Consider the following 24,485-nt stretch of genomic DNA (forward strand, 5'->3'; position numbering starts at 1 on the left):
CCCCCCCCCCCCCCCCCCCCCCCCCCCCCACTCAGGGAAAGGACGGGCGCACCGACAGGAGACGCAACCTTCACGGACTTCCCTGCCAGGGAGCCCTCGCCAGACGCGGTGGGTGGCTGGAAAGCCCAGGCCACGGACAGCATCCCCAGGCGGCTCTCCTGCCTTTCGTTGCCTGCCTTCTTCATGGTTGGCCGGCTGGAAGCATTCCGGGTTGTTGTTGTTGTTGTTGAACGTAATTAAAAAAAAAAGCGATTTGGACATTAATTCCACCCAGATGCAGGGGTCTTTGTTGTGTGTATGCATGTGCTTTGCAAAGGGCAGGACATAGAGCAGAGGCTGTTTTGTGGGGCAAGATGTGAAGCCAGCCGGAACCCCAGAGAGCAGGTTTTCAGTGTATCTGGGGATATTTACAGCCTCCAATTCTTTTGGTGTTTCCCAAACAACAAGCAAGAGCCTGGAGGGGTCTCACTGAGGACCTACTGGTTACAGGAGCAGGTACGTAGGCAGGAGGCCAGCTGTGGCTGGAAGGCAGCTCCCGCCAGCGCCCCAGAGGCGGTCCCCGCTGAGGACCCGCCGAGGCCAGCGGGTCAGAAAGGTACACGGGCCGCAGGGCCCCCAGCCGACCTCACCTAAGCTACCTGAGCCCCGAACCCACTCACGAGGCGGCCTGTGGGTCCGTGTGACGAGCTGGTAACCCCGGTGACTGCATTCTGGGCCCGAGAGGTCAGGCCCGCGTGGATTCAAAGCCCAGCCATGCGCCTTTCTCCCTCCGTGATCTTGGGCCACGGCCTTACCCTCCTCATCTGTCAAGTGGAGACAACGGTACCCCTGCTCGAGTGGCGGTGTTGTTTATGAGGCTTCGTGCGATCACACGGGGCCTAGAGGGGAAAGGACCCAGCGGCCGCTGGCTCCTATGATGAAGGCACACAGGAACGCTCAATGGACCTAGGCCCAGAGAGGCCAAGCGACGTGCCCGGGGTCACACAGCGGGATGGAGCCTGTTGGGCCAACGAAGCCGAGTCCACTACTATCAAAATGCTCACTGTCCCTCCTGCCCCGCTGGCAATGGGCTTGGCCACACGAGGACAGGCAAGAGGAGTCCCCGGATAGGCCTCTGATTCCTGAGCCGCGGGGACTTACGGGGTGCCCGCTCCCTCAGCATAACTGAGCCTGGAGGACAGGCGCACCTGTCCCCAGCCCTGCTCCGTCCCTGGTGCGCCGGGTGACTCCGGGCGAGTTTTCGCCCTCTCTGGGCCTCAGCCCTGGCGTCAGGGGGCCGGTGGGGCCCTCTTCACAGAAAACACCCCCACGTGGATCAAAGGAGCTACGGTGAGGCCCCTCACGTCACAGTAAGTGCTTAAAAGTGTTCCCCTCCCCCTGGCTCAGCAGAGTGTATTCTGACGAAGGAACATCGTGATTCTAGAACCTCTCTGGTCGTTACAAGGCTGCCAGTGCGTCTGCAGGCTCCATGCTGAACAGGGCTTGAGGGGGTCAAACAGCCGACAAGAACATCTAGAAGCTTCTGACAGCCCTCGGGGGCTGCGTTCCGTAGCTGGAAGCGTCTGGACGGTGACACAAGGCCTGCGGGACGGGGCCCAGGGCCCCGGGGAGCCCAGGTCCTCAGGCACCGGGGAAAGGAAAGCTTCTGGGGGAGAGAGGTTTCACGTGCGGCCAAGTGGGGAGCCAGAATTCATCCACTCCATCCTTGGAGGCCTTAGAGGACCCCTGTGCCTTCCGAGGGTCCCTCTCCCAGGCTCCCTCTCCTGCAGCCCACCTGCCTGGTGAAGGAACACCCGCTCACTGCACAAGACTCCGCCCCAGGCCACCTCTGTCCCCAGACAGAGCTGACCGCCGAACCGATCCTGAGCGCCCCGCCCCACCCCGGGCCCCGGGCGGACGCCCCCAAGGCAGGCCCGGGGCCCCGAGCCTGAGCCACCGGCCCCGGGAAGGCATGCGGCATGCATCTCCTGAAAGCCAAGGGCCCCTGCCCACGTGGCAGGAAGTGGCACCTTGCCGTGGCCGTGGGCTTGGCGAGGCTGCTTCCCTCGCTCTGCCTGCCTTTCTGCCAGGCAGCCAGAACCAAAACAAATCATTCTGTTCCTCCAGAAAAACACAAATAAATAAGTCATCAGAAGTGCTCTCCTTTTCCCTGTCACCGGCCCTGCCTCCTCGCTGATTCATCAGCGGGGTGGGTGGGGTGGGCGGGTGCCAGGCAGGCATGGCTGCTAATGGACCCCGTGCATCTTCAGAAAGCCCCACTGGGGGTCACGGCTGCCCTGGTCCCCCTGGACGGGCCGCGGTGGGTGCTCACGGGTCCGGGAGGTTGGCACATCCAGCCTCTTGGCTGAGATCTGGTGCATTCCCCAGCATCAGACAAGTCCTGGCTTTCCAGGGACCAGTGACCCTAACAAGGGCCCCGGGCGTCCCTCAGGCCTCGACAGGGGCCGGACCCGGTGACCTCACCAGCCTGGGCCCAGCCCCTTCTTTCTTCCTCTCAGAGTAGCTGTGAAGGCAGCCACTGTTAACAAAATAACACAGGCGTCTTGCCCAAAGGGATCAGGGCCCCAGAGGGCAGGACGGTCCCCGAGGTGGCTACCACCTGGCTCTCCTTCACGTCCCTCCGGGCTGTCCCCTCTCTGCCGCAGGCTCCCCCTGGATGCAAGGCCCCGGTCTAGCCCCCTGAGCCCCAGTCCCTGAGCTTGGGCGACTGCCTGGGGGCCTCTGAGCTGAGCTCTGGATTAATGATCTCTAGATGATGCTGGCCTCTCTCCTCAGCAGGGCCCCGGTCTTGCCCAGGCCACCATTCTGGCTTCTGTGGTGTCCTGTCTTTGTCCCAAGCACCATCCATGAGAACAGACCCAGCTAGAGCCCTCGGGGCACCTCACGGCCCTCAGGAGAAAGCCCACAGCCCCTCCACCCTTACCCTCCACCTGTGCCCCACCGCGCCCGCCCCCCGCCTCTCCCCACGGCTCCCCTTGGCTCTTGATTCCATCGCTGACCGGCTGCCCGGAGCAGGCAAGTTACACGGCCTCTCCGTGCCCACCTTCCCCGCGTGCGACGTGGGCTAAGGATGGGCCGTGGGGTGCCTTCGGCGACATGCTGTGCCCCGTGCCACACGCTCCGTAAATGCTTTCTGGGGTTAAAGGGTAAGAACTAAGCTAGGCTTCTTCAATAGTTCCAGCCCTGCCCAGGGGAACGGCTTTATTTCAGGGCCCAACTCTTTATCACCGCAAGCAGGCCCCACGGTGCTGAAATGATGGGGTATTCTGCGTGAGATCCTGTGGAAGGGTGCAGATTATAGAAACCTGTGGGCTTCAAAATGAGGATTCCAGACACCAGTCGCCAGAGCCTCGGAGAAGCCTGCTCTCCTTGCCAAGCCTCTGTCTCCCGTCTGGCTTTCGGCCGACAACGACAGCCCTTGGGGGTCCTAACCCCAGTGCTGGTATTGCCCTCCTCCCTCAGGGAGTCAGTCTTTGGTCTTATAAAAGACTTGGGTCAGATCCCAGGCTCGATTCCAGCCCTTGTGATGGACAGGACTTGCTAAACGACTTCACACACAGAATTATTCTAAGGCCTGAGCAGATGGCAAGATATTCAGGGGAAGCACCCATGCATTTGAGGAAGGAAGGGCTGGGGAGTCGGCCTTGGCGGGAGGAGGGAGATTTGGATGATAGTCAAGAAGTCTGCATCTCCCGCCTGACCAAAGGGAAGAGATTTCCCCGGAGTGATCACGGCACAGCAGCAAAGCATTCAAGTCCCAGCGCTGGACAGAGAGATTGGGGCTCAGACCGCCCCTCCACCCCTCTGCTGTGGTTCCACAGTCACTCAACAAACCCTCCTTCCTTCCAAGTGGACTTTTCCTTACCATGAAAAAATACAGCCAGCCTCAGGCTCCTTGGGAAAATATTAGAAGCATCCCAATTAATATCAGGGACAAGAGAAGAATGCCTGATCACTCTAAAGATGGGTTTAGAGGTGCTAGCCAATGTGATTGGACAAGAAAAAGAATGGAGGCACAAAAACTGGAAAGCAGATAAAAGTGTCACTGTTTGCAAATAGCATAATTGGAAATGTAATAGAATCAACTGAAAAGGTGTTACAAAGAGAATTTCAGTAAGGTAGCTGAGCATAAAATTCGTATACTTTTATGTATTTATTTTGAGAGAGGGTGAGCATGGGTGGGGGAGGGGCAGAGGGAGAGAGAGAATTTGAAGCAGGCTCCACACCCAGGGAGGAGCTCAACGTGGGGCTCGATCTCATGACGGTGAGATCATGACCTGAGCCAAAATCAAGAGCTGGACGCTCAACCGACTGAGCCACCCGGGCGCCCCTACAATTCTTATATAGAAGCCATTAGGTTTTATCATCGAAACGAGAGTCAGTTGGAAGATGCAATGAAAGAAAAGATCCAGCATAAAAAGAAGTAAGGAGGAATGAATGCAAAAGATATGCAATACGATATCCATGAAGATAATTCCAAAATGCTACGGAAGAAAATTTGAACTGGGAAGACATACAGAGCTTCCTCAACTGATGACGCGGTTATGTCCCAAGAAGCCGGCTGTAAGCCGAAAATATCGTAAGGACACACTGCACATCGCAGCTTCGCCCAGCTGCCCTCAAACGGCTCAGAACACTCCCGTTAGCCTGCAGCTGGGCAATCATCTGCCGCGAAGCCTTGGGTGATAATCAAGTGTGGACCACGTCACGTAGTTTAGCGAATGCTGTTCTGAAAGTGAAAAAAGCAGAACGGTGATTGACATAGGCCAGATCGCTGGTTAAGTGTGTTGGAGGTCGAGCCCCATGGTTGCCTGGCCGACCGGAAGTGGTAAGGCTGCCACTATCCAGGCTTACCAACGAGGCTTGTACGATATGTTGCTGGCCCAGGACGGGATCCGAATTCAAAGTACGCGTCCTACCGAACGCACACAGCTTGCTCACCCTAGTGAAGCTGAAAAATCCTAAGTTGAATCAGCTTAAGTCAGGGACTGTCTGTACTCTGTTCTTGGATTCAATGTCATGGAAAGTCCATTCTCTTTGGATTAACCCATGCATTCAACACGATCTCAGGAAAAAATGCTACCTGGATTCTCGAAGCGGGGAGCAAGACGACACAACATACTTCCAAAGTTCATGTGAAAAAAAGAGCTGGGGGAATAGTCTAAGAAGTCATTGAAACATATCAAAAGCCACAGTGGTTAACAAAGTGAGATGCCAGTGTATGGATAGACCAGTGAAAGCCATGAGAATGTGTCACCGTCTAGATACTCAAATGTATATATTTTAGTATGGAACTTTGGCGTTTACATCAGTGGGGGGAAGATGGGCAATTCAGTGAATGGTGTGGGGACAGCTGGCTGCCTATCTGAAAAGAAAAAATAAAAGTTGGATTCCTACCTCAAAACTTACATCCCAATAAATTCCTAACAGATCAAAGATTTGAAAGTAAAAAAAAAAAAAAAAATTAAAACATAAAAAAAAGTACAAGAAAACATGAGGGGATTTTTATGAGCTCCGAATCACGAAAGACTTTCTCGGTCTGAGACAACACCCAGAAGAAGACACAAAAGAAAAGAAAGGGATCCGATGCGATTCTATAACAGCTAAAGATTAAGCATGAGGTTAAAGCATCACACATTCAAAGGCACACTGAGAAAATATTTGCAACACATCACGTTCCCTTCATATATAAAGAGTGCCCGTAAATCACTAAGAAAGAACAGCCAGAAAAGTCAACGGGGACGGGGCAGAGGACATAAACAGCTGGCTCGCAGTAAAAGCACAAACAGCTTTCAAACACGTGGAAAGATGCTTCGCTTCTTCCGCTCGCGGTAAGAGAAATGCATGTTGTTTCGATCCCGCACGCCTTTACCTCGCACACTCCCACTGCCTTTCTGCCGGGCATCTCTTTCTTTATTTACGCTCTCGGTCCCTTCCGTCTGGGCCTCGGTCTCTTGTGTTTAAATCGCCTTAAGGAAAGGGGCTGCGTGGGATGGATCTCTGGGTCAGAACTGTCAATCGATATTTGTCGTGCAAATAAATAAGGAAGGAAGGAAGGAAGGAACGAACGCGGATTCCAGGCCCAAGCACCTTCCACGCCTCAAAGCCTTCCACATCCTTGACATCGTCTAACTTCTGCAGCAGCCCTGGGAGCTGGGGGAGGTGGGCAGGGAGGTAGCCGTCGGTCTGATGTGCCCATTTCCCAGAAGGGAAGGCTAAAGTCAGGCCAGAACGCCCGTCACCCGAAGGCTTTCCCGGACTCCTCCCAGGCCCACCCATCCTGTCCGGTGAGCTGCCAGCCGCCCCAGGGGACGGAGTGTTGGGGCGGGGCCGCGGCCCCAGCGCGGTACTCACTTGTGCGTGTAGCCCTCGGACCCCGCCGTGAGGTTCGCCTGCATCACCGCCTGAAACTCTGTCTCGTTGCAGCAGTATTTGAAAACCGTGTTGTTATGGTGACAGCAGAGAATGAAGGTTTTGTTGTCCGAGAGCCGGGGGCAGTGGAAGCCGAAGTGATAGCGGCCTTTGTGGTCCGTGTATGGCTCACAGACTCGGAAGTGCGCGGACAAGACTGGAAAACAGAGTCACCGGCTCAGTGGGGTGCTTCCCCGAGCCCGGCTGCCCTGGCAGTCCGCCAGCTCAGCCTGGTTCGCGGTGTCGCCAGCCTCTTCCCTCCCCAGAAGGGCTCTGGGGTCCAGCGTGAGCCTCACTTCTGCCAGGAAGCTGGCTCTGGGCTGCTGTCTCGGCCCGGGCCCCCCTTGCTGTCAGCCCTGCTTACACTGTGTCCCCCAGACTGGGGGCCCCTTGCGGGCAGGGCTACATCTTAAGCCTCCGGGGCTCTGCACACGACATTCGCCGAGCGCCTGCTCTGCATGACACGCGCTGTATCTCATTGAGCCCGCCTGGCCTTCCCACTTTACAGATGGAAAAACTGAGGCTCAGCGGCCTCCAGTGGTCTGCCTGAGCTGGTAAGGGGTGGTAGAGGGAATCCAGCTCAGGCCTGCCTGGGTCTGAAGTCCAGCCCTCTCCACTCCCCCGTCGCTGGCTTTAAGAACCTCTCCGACCCCGTGGGCTGGTGGTGGGCCTGTCGATAAGCCCAGGAAGCCTGGGTGCAGGAACCGGGCTGCCCTCTCGGAGGAAGCGACGCCTCCTCTGTACCACGGTTGTTAATGAACCAGTGCCCGAGACCCGGAGGTCCCCAAGAGCCTGGCTTGGCCGCCCCCCTCTCACGGTCACAGGGCCGTCCCAGCTTCTGGACCCCCTGTCCCCCAGCTCAAGGAGAGGGGCCCCTCTTCAGCCACAGAGGCTGCTGCAGGCCCCGGCCGGTATTTACCAGTCGTGCCGACGGTGATAAATAGGACCGAAAGCCTAAGCAGATATAACAATGGAAAAAAACCTGGAGCCTGCTGTCTCCGGCTTAATTAGTATCTTCATAAAAGGGATCGCTGTATCTAATTTGTATCGCTGGAAAGGGGCTTCTTTGGCTGAGGACGTTTCTCCAACCACAAAGCCTCTGGTTTTGCAAAAGCTCCTCAGCCATTTCAAAGCTCTGTGTCTGCTTAGAGGTAATCAGACTGCGGCCCACACAGCTCCCTGGGCGCGCCCGGGGCTGCCGGAGGGGAGTCCCAGCTGGGCTGGGGGGCCAGTGGGCGGACGGGCCTCTGTGAGCTGGGGTGCCGGGGCCGGCTCGGGTGGCCTCGTGAGATCCTGTGCCCGGAGTACAGCACCCTCTTTCGTGGGGCTGGCATGGTCACGGTGGGGAGGTGGGCCCCCGTCTCAGGAGTCAGGGGAGCCCCCCCCAGGCCCCCTGCTCGGCCTCGACCTTGGGAAACGGAAGCCCCTCCTGCGGGGAGACAGGGGTCACTAAGGCTGCCCCGTCCTTGGTGGGGCAGACACCGTTTCGTTTAATCTCCTGGACTCCCATTGCACAGAGTAGAAGACTGAGGCTCAGAGCGGTGATCTCCAAGTGTTGGGCCCTGACCTGCTGCGTCTACATCCCCTGGGGATGTGTCACAAATGCAGCTCCTCAGGCCCCTCAGCGGACCTTCTGAATGAGAAGCGCTGGGGTGAGGCCAGGCCCTGCAGGGGGGCTGATGGGCGCGGGTCCGGGACCCACTGGCCCAGAGGAAGGACGCTCTAACGGCTGGATGTGAGGGCGAGAGGCGGGAAGTGTCCCCGTCCAGACAGGCGAGGAAGCTCAGGGAGGGAAGGGACGGAGCGGGGCAGGGCGGGGTGGGAGGTGGGGGGGGGGGTCTTTGAGCTGGGTCTCAGGGGAGCCCGCTGTGCAGAGATGGGGTGGGGAGGGAGGCTGAGTAAGGCAGGGCGCGGGGCATCCCCCAGGGTCCTCCTGGCCACCGGCCGCCACAGATGGTCAGAGTCACCTGTTTTGCCGTTTGGCAAAGACGGGGAGGCCACCCCTGCTTCCCAAGGGACAGAGTGCGAGAGCCGACGGAGCCCAGGGTTAGGGGCCGGGACAGCTGGGTCTGAATCTTGGAGCACACAGGGTTACCCACGCCATCACGGCCTCTCCGTGCCTCCTTCCCCTCATAGAGGGGAGACCACCGGGGTCCCGGACATAGAGGGGAGACCACCGGGGTCCCGGACATAGAGGGGAGACCACCGGGGTCCCGGACATAGAGGGGAGACCACCGGGGTCCCGGACATAGAGGGGAGACCACCGGGGTCCCGGACATAGAAGGGAGACCACCGGGGTCCCGGACATAGAGGGGAGACCACCGGGGTCCCGGACGGCTGGGGGCTCTGAGGAGGGTTTTTCGTTTTTGTTTTGAAAAGTTTATGTCTTTATTTTGAAAGAGAAAGTGCGAGTGGGCGGGGGGAGGCGGGGGACAGAGAGAGAGAGGGAGAGGGAGAATCCCAAGCAGGCTCCACACAGTCAGGGCAGAGCCCAAAGTGGGGCCCGAACTCACGGACCGTGAGATCATGACCTGAGCTGACGGAGGCACCCGGGTGTCCCCGAGGAGGTTCTGTAAACAGCAGAGCATCGGCTGTGCTTCGAGCAGAGAGGTGTGAGTGGATAATACGGGGCTGTGCCTCCCGGCTTCTGGGTTCAGTGCGGTCCCAGGCTGTGCCTGGGGCCCGAGGACAGAGGGACACTCTGTTAGGAGGCCGGTGGGTCCTGAGGCACCAGGAGAACCAGCCCAGGTGGGGAGGGGACACCAAGGAGAGAGCGAGGACCACAGCGCGTCCCCGTCTTGGGGACCAGTCTGGGCCAACACGGCCATCATCTAACAGCAGTGTGACTGTGTCTCCTCGGGCAGCTCACTGTCCTTCTTTGAGCCTCAGTTTCCTCATCTGTAAAATGGGCGGGGGAGGAATCTTCCTCCTGTCTCCCGGGTGGCAGGGAGGACCCGATGAGCTAATGCACCGAAAAGGAGTCAGGGACGAGCTTGGTCCCCAGGGCCTTGGCCTGGCTTTGGCTCTGCTGTCCTGGGAGCCCTCATCCCCCAGGGCCCTTCGCGGCCTCCTTCTGAACCAGACCCTCAACGAAGGGTCAAGGGCAGGAAGCTGGTGTGAACAGTTCTGCCAGAGCACCAGGCGTGCGGAGCCCCTGGGCACGAACGGACGAACGAGAGAGACAGAGAGACAGACGGAGACAGAACCAGAGATGGAGGGAGACACAGAGAGACAGAGGGGGAGACAGAGAGAGAGAGACAGACAGACGGACGGACGGAGACAGAGGGGGAGGACCGAGCTGGCGCCTTGCTCCGATCGGGGCTTAGCCCGCCAGCGGGCCAGCTCTGGTTTGGGGCAGCTGGAGGGCTTGCTTTACGCCCATCTTTGCCAACAGGGGTGCGAGAGCCCATCTGCCCCGTCGGGGGACGCCTGGGAGGCGGGTCAGGACCCCGGCCCCTGCACTAGCCGTCACCTCCCGTTAGCCAGTCCGGCGCTCAGCCTCAGTTTCCGCATCCGTGCAACGGGATGACCGCGACGTTTCAGACCTGGCTTTCGGGGGGTAGGTAGGAAGTCGCGGGGAGACCACTCCCGGGGCCGGCAGCCGCCGTTAACCCCACCACGCCCAGGAGGGCCCTCAGCCCGGCTCCCGTGGCAGGCACGTGGGGCGCAGCACACAGGAGGCTCCCCCTGCCGGGCACCGAACTTTAGCTGCCCTCACCAGCGGGGGGACGCCGGGGGCCAAGGGGCGCCTCCCCGCCAGCACCCGGACCCCGGCCCCGGCCAGCGCGGACCCCGGGAAGGGACCGCCTGCGCCCCCGCCCCCCTCCCCGCCGGCCACCCACGGAGGTCCTACCTGCAGAAATCAGCAACGAGAGGACAGCGAGCACGTTCAAGGACTGCTGGCCACAACTGGTCATCATTCGGCTTGCATCGGTCCGTCGAGAGCCACCTGGGTAACGAGATCCGGGAGAGGCCGGGTGTGGGCCGCCTCGCCTGCGGGTGCAGGCACTGGCCGGCGGGGGGGACACGGGCGGGGACGCGTGTGCGCTGGGAGCCGGGGCCGGGCCGGGGCTGATGGAGACCATGCCATCCAAGTTCATTTCTGGAATGAATGATCCCCCCCCCCCCCCAGGCCACCGTCACCTCCGCTTCTTTGCACGGCAAAATGAGACTTGATCCAAGGCGGACGGATGGCTCAGGTGCGGAAGGGACTGCGGCCGGTGGGCCGGCGCCCGGAGCGCAGGGGGGCGAGAATGGCCACGTAGCGCGGGCCGGGGGCGGTCGGCAAGGGCCGGGGCACCTCCGGGGGCCCGCGGGACCCGGGTCTCCCCGCTGGGCCGCTGGCAGTGCCTCCCATCAGCCCCTCCGCCAGTCGGCCCGGAGCCCGGCACCTTGCGGGCATCGGGGGGCACAGCAGTGGAGGAAACAGACGCCAAGTGGAACCGCGGGGACTCTGGCCGCGCCCAGCGTGCCTTCCAGCGACGGAGCGCAGACAAGCAGATGAATATTTAAAACGCTGCGAGGCTCCGGGGGACGCGCCCTGAGGAGCTGATGGTCGGGACGCACACAGACACTGGCACACTCACGTTCACGGCGGCCACGGGGCACGACGGTAACGGGCGGAACAGCCCTGGTGTCCGCGGGTGGGTAGGTGGGGAAACAGAAGGCGGCCTATTCACGCGGCGGGAGAGGATCCGGCCTCCCACAGGACGGGGATGCTGACCCGGTGCCACAGCACGGATCAACCCCGGGGGACGTCGCGCTCGGTGAAATGAACCTGACACCAAAGGACAAACCCCGTGGGATTCCACTCACATGAGGTCCCCGGGCTCGTCACAGAGACAGCGAGCAGGACGGTGGGCGCCAGGGGCTGGGGGTCGGGGGAGCAGGCAGTTCGTGTGCAATGGGGGCAGGGTTTCAGTCTGGGAGGCTGGAAAGGGTCTTGGGTATGGGGGGGGGGGTGACCGCGAAAGGGCTCGATGCCACTGAACGGTGCGCTAAAAATCATTAAAACGTGACGTTTATGTTATGAGTATTTTACCGCAAGAAACGAAGCTACGAGGGGGAATAAAGCCAGGGGTCGGAGGAGGGATGCAGAGTGGTGCGGGGGGCGCAGGCAGGGTGGTCGGGGAGGGCCTCGGGCGGAGGCGACGGCCGGCAGACCCGAGGGAGGCAGGACCGAGCAGCGTGGCTGTGGCCGTTTGGAGGAACCGTGCTGCAGACTAAGGAGAAGCAAGTGCAAAGGCCCTGGGGTGCGAGCAGCCCGGAGGCCAACGGGAGACCGTGTGGGGGCGGGGGGTGCGGGTAGCAGGAGGCCACCTGAGGCAGGGCCTTGGCCCTCGGTGGCCACGTCACATCAGGGTGTTGAACCTTGCCAACACCACCCCCTCCCTGCAGGCGTGTGGGAGTGGAGGCTGCGGGAAAGGAGAAACTCTGGGTCAACGGCGCGGCTGAACCTGAGTCCCAGGGGGCTGTAAGCCGCGTGTGGCTGCGGGGAGGTGTAGGGACTCGGGATGGGGATCAATCTGCTGAGCACCTCACAGGCGCCACGTTCTGGTTCTGCACACCGCACTCTTCCCTCGTGGCACCCCATTGTGGCATCCGTGTCCACCCAGACCCTTAGGCTGCAGTCCTAAGAGCCCCGCACCTCAGAACGGACGCTCATTTAGAATAGAATTCTTGCAGACGTAGCTAAGGTGAGGCCACCCTGGACCCCCATCCAGCATGACTGGTGACCTTCTAAGAAGGGGAAATTTGGACAGAGACATGCCCAGAAGGGAGGCCATGCGAAGTCGCAGGCAGAGGCCGGGGTGCTGCATCCACAAGCCAATGAACCCCAGAGATGGCCGGCAAACCTCCAGAAGCTTGGGGAGAGCCTCGCGGACGCTCCCTGGGGCCGCCCGGAAGGATCCAGCTCTGCCCACCCCTTGATGTCTGGCCTCCAGGTTGTGAGGGCACACGCTTCCGTCGTGAGAGCGCTCGGTGTGTGGGGCTTTTTCCGGTGGCCCCGGGACCCTGCCACGGACCCTCCCGTGGGAATCGCCCCGGGAGGGGCTGGGATCCGCACTGAGGTGTGAGGGGCGCTCACCTGGGAGCCGTACCCAAAGTGAGGATGGACAAGGCCTGGCCAGCCCCCTCCCCGCCCCGCGGAGACCCCGCGCGCCCTCCCGGCCAGGCTGTACCCCCAGGTTTTTGGGGGCCCTCGCGCCCTCCATCCTGGTTCTGCTGTCCGTGCGATCCTGTCTCCGCATTTGGTGGAGCCCTCCACCTCCCGGGGGAAGGTCTGCGAGCAGGGCACACGCCGTAGAGATTCGCTGCCAGAAAACACAGTTCTGGAAGAGGGGACCGGGAAGGGCAGGGTGCAGTCCACAGGAATGGCCCTCCGACCCGCACCCCTCCCCACCCCAGACTGTCCTGGGGCACCTGCTCTGGGCCCGCGCCCGGGGCCACCACAGCTGGTTTGTCCTCGCCCTCCGGAGCTCACCACCCCATCAGGGAGGGCACAGGGGCACCAGCTGGGGTCCGAGGAGGCCCTGAGTCCCACTGACTGGTGGCAGGCAGAGCGGGAAGCCGCCCTGGGAAACCCAGAGGCTGGACACCTGGCAGGGAGGAGACAGGACCGGACTCCAGGCCAAACGCGGGGAGCAGACGGCTGGGCCCGGCCGGCCACTCGGGCCTCCCTCTCACCCGGAGCGCGGGCAGCGGGGTGGACCGAGGCTGCCGGGTGTTGTTCTTCTAGAACGTGAGCCAATGGGGGATGGCGTGAGTGCAAGACAGAGCTGAAACACCTTCATGGGGTGGTGACTCAGGCTGACGTGGCGTCAGCCCCTGGGGAAGGGCCCCCCCACCTCTCCTGCGGGCCTCTCTGCGCCCACCGCCCACCGGAACACCACGGGCTGTAAGCTGCTTAATTGCTCTGAGCCTGGGCCTCCTCCCCGCCTCCCTCAGGGCCCTCCTGGGAGGATGAAGGAGATTAAAGCATTTCAAAGTGCTTAGCAAGGATCTGCACTTAGGAAACCCAAGGATCTATCCGGGAAAAGGCACCGCGGGGGTGGGGAGTGACAGGTCCCCTGACACAGCCCCTCCATGGCTCCATTCTGTAGGTGAGCAAGCCGAGGCCCACGGAGGGCTGACACGGGTCTCCAGACTCCCGGGCCCTGGCCCTTGTAGGATGGGGCGGCCCCAGTTTGGGAGCCAGGACTCCAGTCCAAGGGCCGGTGGGTTTGTTGAATGAATCCCGGGGTTGGGGAAGGGTGGGGGGTTCCACCTCTGCCTTGCACTCCCCCCTGCCAAGCCTGCCCCTACACAGCCCTCCATATCCTGGGGTGGGGGGGGCTGTGTCCTCCTCTCACTCCTGGGAGCCCAAATCCTGTGCCACCCTAGAAGTTGCTCCAGGAGGCCTGCCTTGACCCCATCAGCTGGGAGAAGTTTGTCCCTCCAGAGGGACCGCTCGTGTGCCATCACTTCTCTCATCAAAGCGTTAACACGTTTCTTCATCCACCTGTTCTCTCGATACCCGCTCACTAACCCCCACTCTGGAACAGGGTCCGAGCCGGGTTCCAGGGACAGGGAAGAGGGCGTGGGGCCAGGCACGGACGCCCAGGAGCTCTACCTTCTGTGACCGGTCCCCATGCTCTCTTCCATCAGGCCATGAGGGTCCTGGGCCGGGGCCCTGCCAGCTGGGGGCCACGGCCACGGAGCCTGGGCTCCAGAGTCTGGCCAACACCGGCCTCGGGCTGTCAGGCCTGCCTGGGACGGGCGGGGAGAGGGGTTCTGAAGCAAGAGTGGCCTTGGGGCCAGCATACTGCGGGCGTGTGGGCCCAGGACGCACTGCGGTCACATCTGTCCCCCGTCCAGAACCGGTCTGCTCAGACTCCACGGCCCGGCTGTGCTCCCCACCCCCACCCCGGGGGCTGCCTGGGCATGAGTCAAGGCAGGGGGATGGGAGGGGGCAGCGGAAGTCACAGCCTTGTGGGTGGGGGCGCGGGGGCCCACGGAGGGGGCACTGCCCTACCTCCCCGGGTGCTGGGGGCAGCTCAGGTGCCAGAACCGAAGGCTGAGTCTGTGGAGGAAGAAACACCCATCGCCGTCACGCGGGAAGTTACATAAAAATTCCATTTCTAACGAGACAGCAAAACTCAGAAGCCGTCCCCGGCTGGGTCAGAAAGTGGCTTTGGAAGGTCCGTGGCCTCGGTGGCCAGCTGTGCTCCTTGATCTGTTCCCAGGGGTGACACGATCCACAGGACCCACATTTACAAAGCCCAAGCCTTCGCGGGGTCTGCAGCGGGGGACGTGGGTTCAGGGACTCTGAGTTCAGGTGAAAAGGGGGTGTCGTGCCATCAGGTACTGCCCCCTGAGACCCCCACAGGTGACCCTGCGGGGAAGGGCGGGCACCCTTCCTCCCGCCGGGCGGCCCTGGGTCCGGCTTTCTCTGGCTGAGCACCGCCACCCCCCCACCCCCATTCCCTGAGTAGCGGGCACTGACTTTTCACTGCGAAATCTCAGCTAATTCTGTCCCAGGCGGGAGAGGCAGATCACCAAACGCGGTTCGGAAAGAAGGAAACTGAGGCTCAGGGTCACGTAAGCCACTCAGCGGCTCAGACAGGAGGACAACCCGGCCTATATCTTGCTCTCCATCTCAGACCTGCAGGAGTTTCCAGGTCCTCCCCGGCACCCCCGAGAGAGCCCATTTCCCACAGACAGATCAGATTTATTGTCCTGGGTTCTATCTCCTTGGAAATTGGTAAATGGCTCGTTGGCCAGCCATAAAACTCAAATAACTGGGAGAACGTTCTGGATGAGCAGGACTCCCCTGAGCTCTGACCGCATCCAGAATCACGAGTCGGGCATGCCTCTCTGCGGTCCACCCCTCGGGTCAGCCGGGGACTGCTGTTCCCAGATTCGAGGATTATTTTTAAACACCGAATTTGGCGAGGCTGGAGAGGAGAGGAAGGAGGGCATGTGGCGAGAAACAGAGCTGAGGAGGGTGAATGAAGTCCCCCCGGGAACAACAAGCGATCTGTTTTCTCATCAGCCAGGCTGGGCGAGGGAGGGACGAGGGGCAGGGCCTGGGGGCTGTGCTGACGGGGTTGCCAAAGCCACCCCAGGCCGGGCGCCCGGAGATGCCACATCCTCTCTGGGCGTCCACCGGCCCCTTTTCAGGCCACCCCACCCTCCCCCACTGGACGTGGCCAAGCGCCTCCTCCCGTCCGGACGGGGTCAAGGGCAGCGTGGCCTGGAAGTTGGGTGCCAGAGCTTGGACCACACCGTCTGGGGCCAAGTCCTGGCTCCGCCTTTGTAACCACACCCCAAGTGGCCTGGGACAAGGCTCCCCGGTCTCTTGGGACCTAGAATGGGGATAAAAATAGTATCTAATCCACAGGACCCTTGTGACAATGGAGTGAGGTGATTCATCAGAGCGCCCGACACAGAGCCGGTGAACGGCAGGCTGCCTCCGTCCCAGCCTCGCACAGCCATCCAGGTCCTGGTGGGCCCATTGGACCCATCGGACCAGCAGCGCTCCTCCTCGGGAGTCCTGCCAGCCCCGGGGCTCAAGTCTACGCTCACTCCTGAGGCCCTGCACGGTCTGGGCCTTGCTCCCACCTCCTACTCTCTCTGCTCGTCGAGTGTCAGCCCTCTCCGCTGGGCCTTTGCACATGCTGTTCCCCCCCACGCCTGGGACACCCTTCCCCTCTCCTACAGCCGGACAACTCCGGCCCAGCTTTCAAGGCTCGGCTGGGGCGTCCATCTCCCAGGAAGGTTTTCTCCCCCGGACTCTCTCACTCCCCTGGGTGGGTTCCTGAAACTCCGGCCTTGCCCCTGCCTCAGGATTGTCACGGGGGGGTCCCCCGTCACCAGCGTGGACAGGACCGTGCTGCCTGTGTGCTTGGTGCCCTGCCTTGACTGCAAACCAGGAGAGGGGACCATGGGAACGCAGGCCTCGCCCCTGGGACCTGGCCACCCGAGCCCGGAATCTCCCGGCACTGGGAACAAAGAACACGTGACCAGTGACATGCCTGTCACCAACGCATACGTGTCCCACCGTGCCCCTCCCCCGCAGGGGTGCACGAGGGGCGGGCGAGGTGGAAGGAGCACCTCCAAGGCCAGGCCCACGGCAGGGCGAGGACAGGTCCCGCCCCGGCCTCCTGGGCGCCCGGTGGCGGAGATCAGGGCAAAGGATTAGGCTTTTGCTCCGCCTGGCCCTTCCCTGGGCACCCCTTTCCCCAGCTCCCCCGTCCCCATCAGGCCAGCCCGCGAGGCCCAGCTCAAATGCCACCTGGTCTGGGCAGCCGCCTCGGCTACGCCCCCCCACCCCCACCCCCACCCCCACCCCACGGTCCGGGGAGAGGCCCCTCTTCTGGAGGCCCGTTCAGCGAATGCCTAACGGGCTCCACTGGGGGCCAAACCCAGTGCAGGGCAGACACAAGCAAGTCGGACACAGTCCGGCCGCCACGGGACTGTGGTCTGGGGGGTAGAGCCAGGAAGCGACTGATCCCACCATGAGTTAGTGGCTAAGCTTGCACCTTCTTTCTACTTCTAGCGGTGGTAGGAGCGCTATGGATTAGCACTCCCCAGGGCAGGGCCCTCTGGGGACTCACAGACCGTCCTGCGGGCGGCAGGTGCCCAAGAGACAGGCGCTGGCACTAATGGGGAGGCGGCAGCTGGCAGCTGTTGAGGGCTGTCCCCAGGGCCGGGATGAGCGTCACCCAGGAGCTCACTCGCTTCTAGCCACGCCCCAACCCCAGCCTGTACTGACGCCCTTCCCAGGGTGCAGGCGGGGGCGGGGAGGGGGCAGGGCCCAGATTCAAACCCCGCGCTCTGCTCCTGTGCCCCGTCTGCGCTCACCGATGAGCGTGTCCACACGCGAGGCAGCACACACGCGCACACGCGTGTAAGCCCACACAGCGGCAGCGGTGACTTGACCTCCAGCAGGTCCCCGGGCTCCCAGGGCCCTCCCTTGGCGGCGCAGACCTCACCCCGAGTTCGCGAATGTTTGTTTTCAGGACGACACCCACTTCAAGGCCGTGACCGTCTCGCTCCGAGATGTGAAGGCTGGGGATGAACACTCCAGGAGGCGAGACGCCCGCAGGAAGCCAGATCAGAGCGGGTCCCTTGACCCCTGCCGTCGTGCTCGAAGCCCGTCCACCTTTCCTTCAAACACAGATGGTGGCTTCCGTGGCGTGCCGGGCACGGTGGCTCTCTGAGCACATCTGCCTCTTCCACGGGGCCGCAAGCCGGACAAGGGCTGGGACCCAGGGCCGCTGACATAATTCGCAGGGCCTGGTGCAAAATGGAAAACGCGGGCCTTTGCTACCAAGTTAAGTCGGTATCTCTGGACAGCGAGGGCAGGACGACTGCGTGAATCGCAGCCCCGCGAAGCCGGCCCTGCTGAGACCGTGCCATTGCTGCTTGTCGCCATAAGCAGCATCGGGGCTGGCACATAGTAGGCACTTGGTAAACACCTGCAGGAGTGGTGAATGAGTGCAGGCATCGTCGGCCCCATTTTTCAGATTAAAAAAAAACCCTAACTTAGACTAAATGGTTTGCCTGGACCTGGAAGGTGGCAGGGCCGTGACCCGAACTCGGGGCTGCCTGACTGCAAATGGGCTCACGGTGGGTGCCGGGGGCGGGGGGCGGTGACGTCACCTGGCCTGGAATCCGAGCCCTGCTGTCCACTAGCCGGGTGTTCTAGACAAGTTACGTCACTGGCCTCGGGTTCCTCGTCTGTGAGACGGGAACCGTGCCCCCACCTTGCTGGGGGACTGGGGACAGAAAGGACCAGAAGCACAGCAGAGCACCTAGCATCTAGCAAGTACTCCGAAAGGGGCTCCCGTCTGGTGTCGCCCACTGTTCCCAAAGCCAGGGGTTTAGAGCTTCCTGTGTGCCCCTTAGCAAACGGCGGTGTGTTTGAAGCCATGCCTGCCCGTGAATTTCTGAAGTGCTTCCCTCCATGCTGTGCTTGTGCCTTTGGTCAGCGCCAACAGCCTTCGCTTTGACGGCTGGCTCATCGCTTCTCTGCCCGGTGCGAGCTTCTGGGGCAGGGGGCACTTCTGTGCCTCTCAGGCCCCTACCAAACTTAGCATCCAGCAGGCGCTAAATAAATAGTTGCTGCCCAAGGAGTAGAAACTGTGTCCACACTCACTGGTCTGGATGCCAGATTCACCTTACTGCCAAGAGCAGGCTTTCAGAAGAAACAGCGTAGATCCAGGCAGAGAGCAGCAATATGCCTGCTCCTCCCACAGAGACCGGGTCCCGATTTCTACCATCATCGCCAGTGACCCTGGGCACTAGCCTCATGGTGGAAGCCAGTGACCTTAGCCAAGAAACCCCAAACCCCAACTCTGGGGCCAGGGAACCCAGGTGGGGCATGATAACACCTGCTCACCTCTCCACCCAGGGAGGAGAGCTCTCTGCAAACTGTAGGGTGGGGTGCTGGGGTGTTGTAACCAAAATAGTGTGCAGGTTACCATTAACCTAGAAACCACTGCTGTCTCCTCCAATGCCCCCCTCAAGAACACATTCTTCCAGTTTCTCCTTGGTAGGGCTCTCTCCCCTCTGCAACGCCCTCCCCCCAGCCAGCTGGGCTCTGGGTTCAAGTTCTCAACTCGGCCTGTTTCTGTGGCCCCCTTCCTTGAGCCCCTGCCCTGGGCCCCTTCTGCACACTTCCTGCACGGTACTCCCTCGACTGTTGGAGGCAGGCACTGCCGCTCTCCCCACGTCACAGGTGAGGAAACTGAGGCCCGGACAAGGGCACACAGCTGAGGGAGGCTGAGCCGGAAGTCCTAGTCCTGCTGAAGGCCCCGGGTGTTCTGCTCTTTCCCCTCGGTGCCACCCCGGGTCACAGGGCAAGCGGCTCCCCCCACCCCCCACTCAGCCTCAGTTTCCTCCCTGGTTAAGGGGAGGGCTTAGCTGAGGCCATCGAGGGGCACTCTGCAAGTTGCCAATCCTCTGCCTCCGTCTGTTTCCTGGAATTATCTGGCGGCACCATGGAGCTAAAACAACCCCTAGAAATCCCAGCGGCATTTTTTTCCCCACTAGAGAAACACAAAAATATCACATGAAGAATGAATCACTGACTGTGTCAGGGCAGGAAGAGGAAAGACAGGCCCGCCGAACGCCTGTCTGGAGGGTGGCCTCGATTTCTCTCCCGACGCCGGGGCCTCTACTCCGGCCTCCCTCGGTGTGCGGGGCCCTGGCCCCGGGACCCCTCCTCACAGGGGAGAACAGAAGCCAGAGACAAGCCTCGGGTTCCCACCTGTAGGTAGAGATAACACACCCACCCTGAAGGGGTGCCGGGAGGGACCACGGAGGCATGCACGGATGCATCCATTCATTCTTTCTTTCTTTCTTTCTTCCATTCCATTCGAGGCATGACGCTGGGCTGGGGGCTGCAGCCCGCTGGGCCGAACAGACCCGCCCCATCCTCACAAAGCCAACCAAATACCCACATGTGTGACTCAGGGCATTGGAGCAGATGGGGGGGAGGGGGCTGACCTGGTCTGGGTCGGGGGCACCCCAGGGAAGCTGAGCTTTGACAGGTAAGCGGGCCCGGTCCAGACCAGGAGAGGGTGGGCCTGGGGGAGAGAGCGTTCCAGCACTGAGCGCAGCTCGGCAGAGGCCAAGAGGTGCAAAGGGAGACGGGAGGGGAGGCAGAGGAAGGGGGAGGAGACCCCGTTCACCTATCAGGGCCCAGGTGAGCGCTCCGGGCACAGGGGACATGCCAACGGGCATCATTCGTGAAGACCACCAGCGACGAAGGGGGCTGCGCTCCTGGGCGGGCAGGGGACAGGAAAAGAGAGCAAAGACAAAGCGAGTGAAGCGGGGGGGGGGGGGGGGGGGGGGGCGGGGGCCCCCTCTGGGCGCGCGGCCCTTTGGGTTGTTCTTGGGCCGGCATGGGGGGGGGGAGGGAGGTGCTGGCCATGACTCTGTGGGGGGCCCCTCCGTCTGTCCACACGGTCCTCTGCTGGCCAGAGCTGGGTGAGTGCACAGGCCACCCCGAGGAGCCGGGTGGACAGGGGAGGTTGAAAGATTTACAGCTGGGCCACAAAGGAGGCCGGCTCCCTCCCCTTCCCTTCTACCCTTGCACTCCCACGTGGCCTGAGCTGCGCCACAGATAAACCCCCTTTCTCATCCCCTGGGAGAACAGGCACCCTGCGGGCCACCAAGTCCAGACTGGGCTGGGGCCCCTGTGTCCCGCCACGGCCCAGGTGGGCAGAGGCCCCCAGCACGGGGAAAGCGGGGGCCGTGGGGCCCAGGGGAAGTGCCGCCCCAGCCTGGTGGGGTTGGGGGCCAGTATTTATGTAAGCCTCGGGACCAGGAGGAGTCGGGATTATCCGCGATTCACAGGTGAGGAACCAGGCATTTCTCATCTCAACTCGGCCCCGGGCCACCCGGCTAGTCAGTGGCAGAGCTGGGACTCGGACCAGAGTGGCCTCCCGAGGGATGGGTGGGGGGATGGGGGCGTTCCCGGCAGAGGAACAGGGGGCAGGCAGACAGACCGACGCGAGGGCTGTTTCAGTGCCACAAACGCGTTTACCAAGGGGAGAGGGAGCCGGAGGGCGGGCTCGGAGCTTGGGGTCCCGACAGTCGGGCTTGGGTCCCGGCTCGGCCACTTCTCAGCTGTGCGACCCTGGGCATGCTCCCGCACCTCTCTGAGCCCGGCCCGCCTCGACGTTTTTACGATACGATTCAAAGCAAACCCGCTGCGTGCCAGATCCCGAGAACCATGATACACAGACAGGTGGCTGGAGTGTCACAGGACTCTCTGTGACCACCCTACGTAGGACAGGACCCACCGGCCAGCCTGGTGGGCCGGGACACAGGACACCTGGAGGAAACCCGAGTCCTCAGCAAGCTTGGGGAGGCCCAGGGGAGGCTGATGTCACCACATCTCAGAGTGGGTGCCCAGCTCTGCACGGTAAAGGGCACCAACGCCCCTCCCAGGCTCAGGGACGGCCCTGTTGGCCCGCGGGGACCACGCACGAGAATGTTCTCGGTAGCGCGGTGTAGAAGAGCAAAGCCCTGGGGACAGCCCAAGGGGACAGATGGGAAAATGCACCGCGGTGTGCCCAACACTGGAACACAGCCACGCCGGACGTCACGGGGCATTTTAGCAACCCAGGGCTGAGGGAGAAATTTAGGTCCCCAGATCCAACTCGGCATGGTCCACTTTCCGAGACTAAACACAGCTGGAGAGGAACAGGCGCTCTTGAAGGAGGCATGTGGCCGTGACCGGGCACAAAAGGGAGCGAACATAACGCTTGGGTCCTGCGGGGGCAGGGGGCGAGGAGGGCACCCGGGGCCAATGTTCCAGCCCTCGCGTTGGGTGGCGGGTTTGGGAATGTTTATTATGTCATCAGGGGACAAACGAGTAAAAAAAGAGGGTTTGGCACGGATCACAGTGGGAGAGCACCAGGGGAGGAGCCAACCTCATTCCCCGGCCCGCAGTCCAGGCAATAAAATGTCAAATCAACGCGCGGGGCGCCGGGGTGGCTCAGTCGGTCAAGCGTCGGCTTTTGGATCCGGCTCAGGTGATGATCTCACAGACCGTGAGTTCGAGCCCCCCGTCGGGCTCTGTGGTGATGGCACAGAACCTGCTTAGGATTCTCTCTCCCTCTCTCTCTCTCTCTGCCCCTCCCTGGCCGTCTCTCTCTAAATAAATAAGTACACTTAAAAAGCACTGTTTTAAAATATAAAATCAATGCTAAAAAACATGAACAAAACAAAAGATTATGCCCCTCCCCCATCAACTGTAAATAGTCCCAACCCCCAGGCACTGGGGAGCCAACCCCCCCTGGCGTGACGGGCGGGGGCGGCTGCAGGGGGCTGGCCTGGCAGAGTTCTCCAGAAAGGCTGCCTGTGCTCGGGTCTACCTCCCAGGCTCTTGGCCTGGTGCTGGGGTTTCCCCATGCCCCTAAGGATCTGTCTCCATGTGGATTTCCAGCCTCCTCCCGGTAAGTGTCCTGTCCCCTTGAGTACTTCCTGGTCATAAACTCTCTGCGCCTTGGCTTCCTCACCTGTACACGGGGGACACCGGTCATGACCCCTCCTCCCGTGTTAACTCCACAATTTGACCTGCTCTGGTGGACCCACCTGACGTGACACAGGCACAGGACCCCAACGCCACCTTGCACCTGCCTGGACAGGTCACCCGCCTCCGGGAGGTCCGGTGTCCCCCTCTGTAAGTGGGCGCCCTGCCTCTCCCCGCTGCGGGTCACGGGGAAATGAGGGAGACGGAGGTCAAGTCGTGCGCGAGGTGCCCTTGGCCATTCACAGGGACGCCAGGGGACCCAGGGACGGCAGGATGGGTGCCTGAGGGGAAGAGGATGCCAAACGGAAGCCGCTGCCCGCCACTCTGCAGACAGCAAAGCCCCCGCGAGGCGCCAGGTGCTCTCAGCCGTGCCCTTGACCCTGACCCCCCATGATGGTGCTCTCCCACCCAAGGAGGATGAGAGCATCACGTGACTTGCTCAGGCATTGCTGTTACTAACAGCGGCCCCAGCGTGGAACCCAGATTCAAAACAGACCGAGCCAGGGGCGCCTGGGCGGGGGGCTCAGGTCACAATCTCACGGTTCGTGGGTTCGAGCCCCGCGTCGGGCTCTGCGCTGACGGCTCGGAGCCTGGAGCCCGCTGCGGATTCTGTGTCCCCCTCTCTCCCTGCCCCTCCCCGACTCACACTCTCTCTTTCTCTCTCAAAAATAAATAAACGTTAAAAAACCCGACCGAGCCAAGTAACCGGGGTGTGATGCACCTGGGCACGTTCACCCTGGGGTGAGGCACCTACATCGAGGATGCTCTATGTGGTGGGGAAGAGTCAGAGCCTCTACCAGCTCAGGACCCTGGAGAATCGAGGGACCTCTCGGACCCGAGGCGTCCCCTTCTGTCTACTGAGGATGGTGTGGACTAGAACGAGAAGCGCGCAGACTGTGGTAAGGTGGTTGGGCCGGGGGGCCTGGAGAGCGGCCCTGCGCCCCACCTGGGAGCCGGCTAGAAACACGGGATCTCGGAACCCGCACATTCATACCGGCTTTTGGGGGATTCCGACACCCGCTCACGCAGGGGAACCACTGGGCTGCTCAGAGGTCAGGAGATGGTTTCTGGAAAGGGACTAAGGCACCTGTCCTCTGAGCCGCTTGATCTTGGTTGTAACGACTCAGCCCGGCCATCGTCGCACCGTACCCCATCCTGAGCACGTGGGTGAGGCTGTGTTCCAATGAAACTTTATTAATGAAACCAGGCAGCCCGGGGCCACTGAGCCCCTGCGTCAGAGCCTCCATACCCACCGTGCTGTCCACAGACCGGCCTCCGGGGCACCTCCCGGGAGCTGGCTGGAGACACGGGCCCCTGGGCCGCCCCGCCTACCAACCGGGCTGGCACCTGCAACTTCGAGAGGCCCTGGGCGACAGCACACGCTGGGGAGCAGGCAGCGGCCTCTCCAGGCGGCCCCCGGGCCCTGCCGCTTGCTTCCTTCCTTCCTTCCTTTGGGGTCTGATGAGCAGGGACTGGGGGGGGGGGGGGGGGGGGGCTGGGGGAGGGGCCGCCAAGCGGGTTCTAACAAACCTCGGCACCGACTAGGCAGCTAATCGGCAGCAGCTGCTGTTGCAACCAGAGACTTGTCAGCTGTGATTAAGCGAAGTTGCCTTCAGGCCAATCAAGTTCAAAATTATGCAAATAGGACCATAAAGGAGACCACAGGGAGGGTGCGTGTGCCGCTGGCTCCCTCACTGGACCTGGCGCTCTGAAACCCCCACCCCCCACCGCCACCGCTGGTCTGGGGTCGGGGGGGGGCCCCCGCCCGAGTCACCCCGGGACCCGCTCCGCTTCTGGGGGTTAACGAGCCGGCCGCCCACGCTCCGCATAGTTGTCACCGAAGCCGCCAGAGCGGGAGGTGAGCCAGCAGCCGGCAGGAGCCCAGCCAGGCCCTGACGCCCCTCGGAAGAGCATCTCTGCCACCCCCGCTTGGCCGGTCTGGCCCCACGGGAGCCGGTTCTGGCCTCATCGGGGGCCCTCCACACCTAAGAGGGCTCCCTGGTGGCGGTGTCCCGACAGCCGGGGGAAACAGGACACTCCCAAA

The 24,485-nt window shown here is 61.9% G+C and overlaps 1 protein-coding gene across 2 annotated transcripts in view; it reads right to left on the reverse strand.

The window, feature by feature from the left end:
• SHISAL1 (shisa like 1) overlaps positions 1-12,370 on the reverse strand; it is a 48,173-nt gene extending 35,803 nt beyond the window's left edge. For both annotated transcript variants that reach the window (XM_049626525.1, XM_049626524.1), the window contains exons 1-2: positions 10,265-12,370; positions 6,355-6,568 (exon numbers count right to left, since the gene is read on the reverse strand). In XM_049626525.1, coding sequence (XP_049482482.1) covers positions 6,355-6,568; positions 10,265-10,511 — 461 coding nt within the window. In that variant the 5' untranslated portion in view covers positions 10,512-12,370. The remainder of the gene's footprint in view (positions 1-6,354; positions 6,569-10,264) is intronic.
• Between the last annotated feature and the right edge of the window lie 12,115 nt (positions 12,371-24,485).

The sequence above is a fragment of the Panthera uncia genome, chromosome B4, assembly GCF_023721935.1.
Source record: "Panthera uncia isolate 11264 chromosome B4, Puncia_PCG_1.0, whole genome shotgun sequence".
Classification (NCBI taxonomy): Eukaryota; Metazoa; Chordata; class Mammalia; order Carnivora; family Felidae; genus Panthera; species Panthera uncia.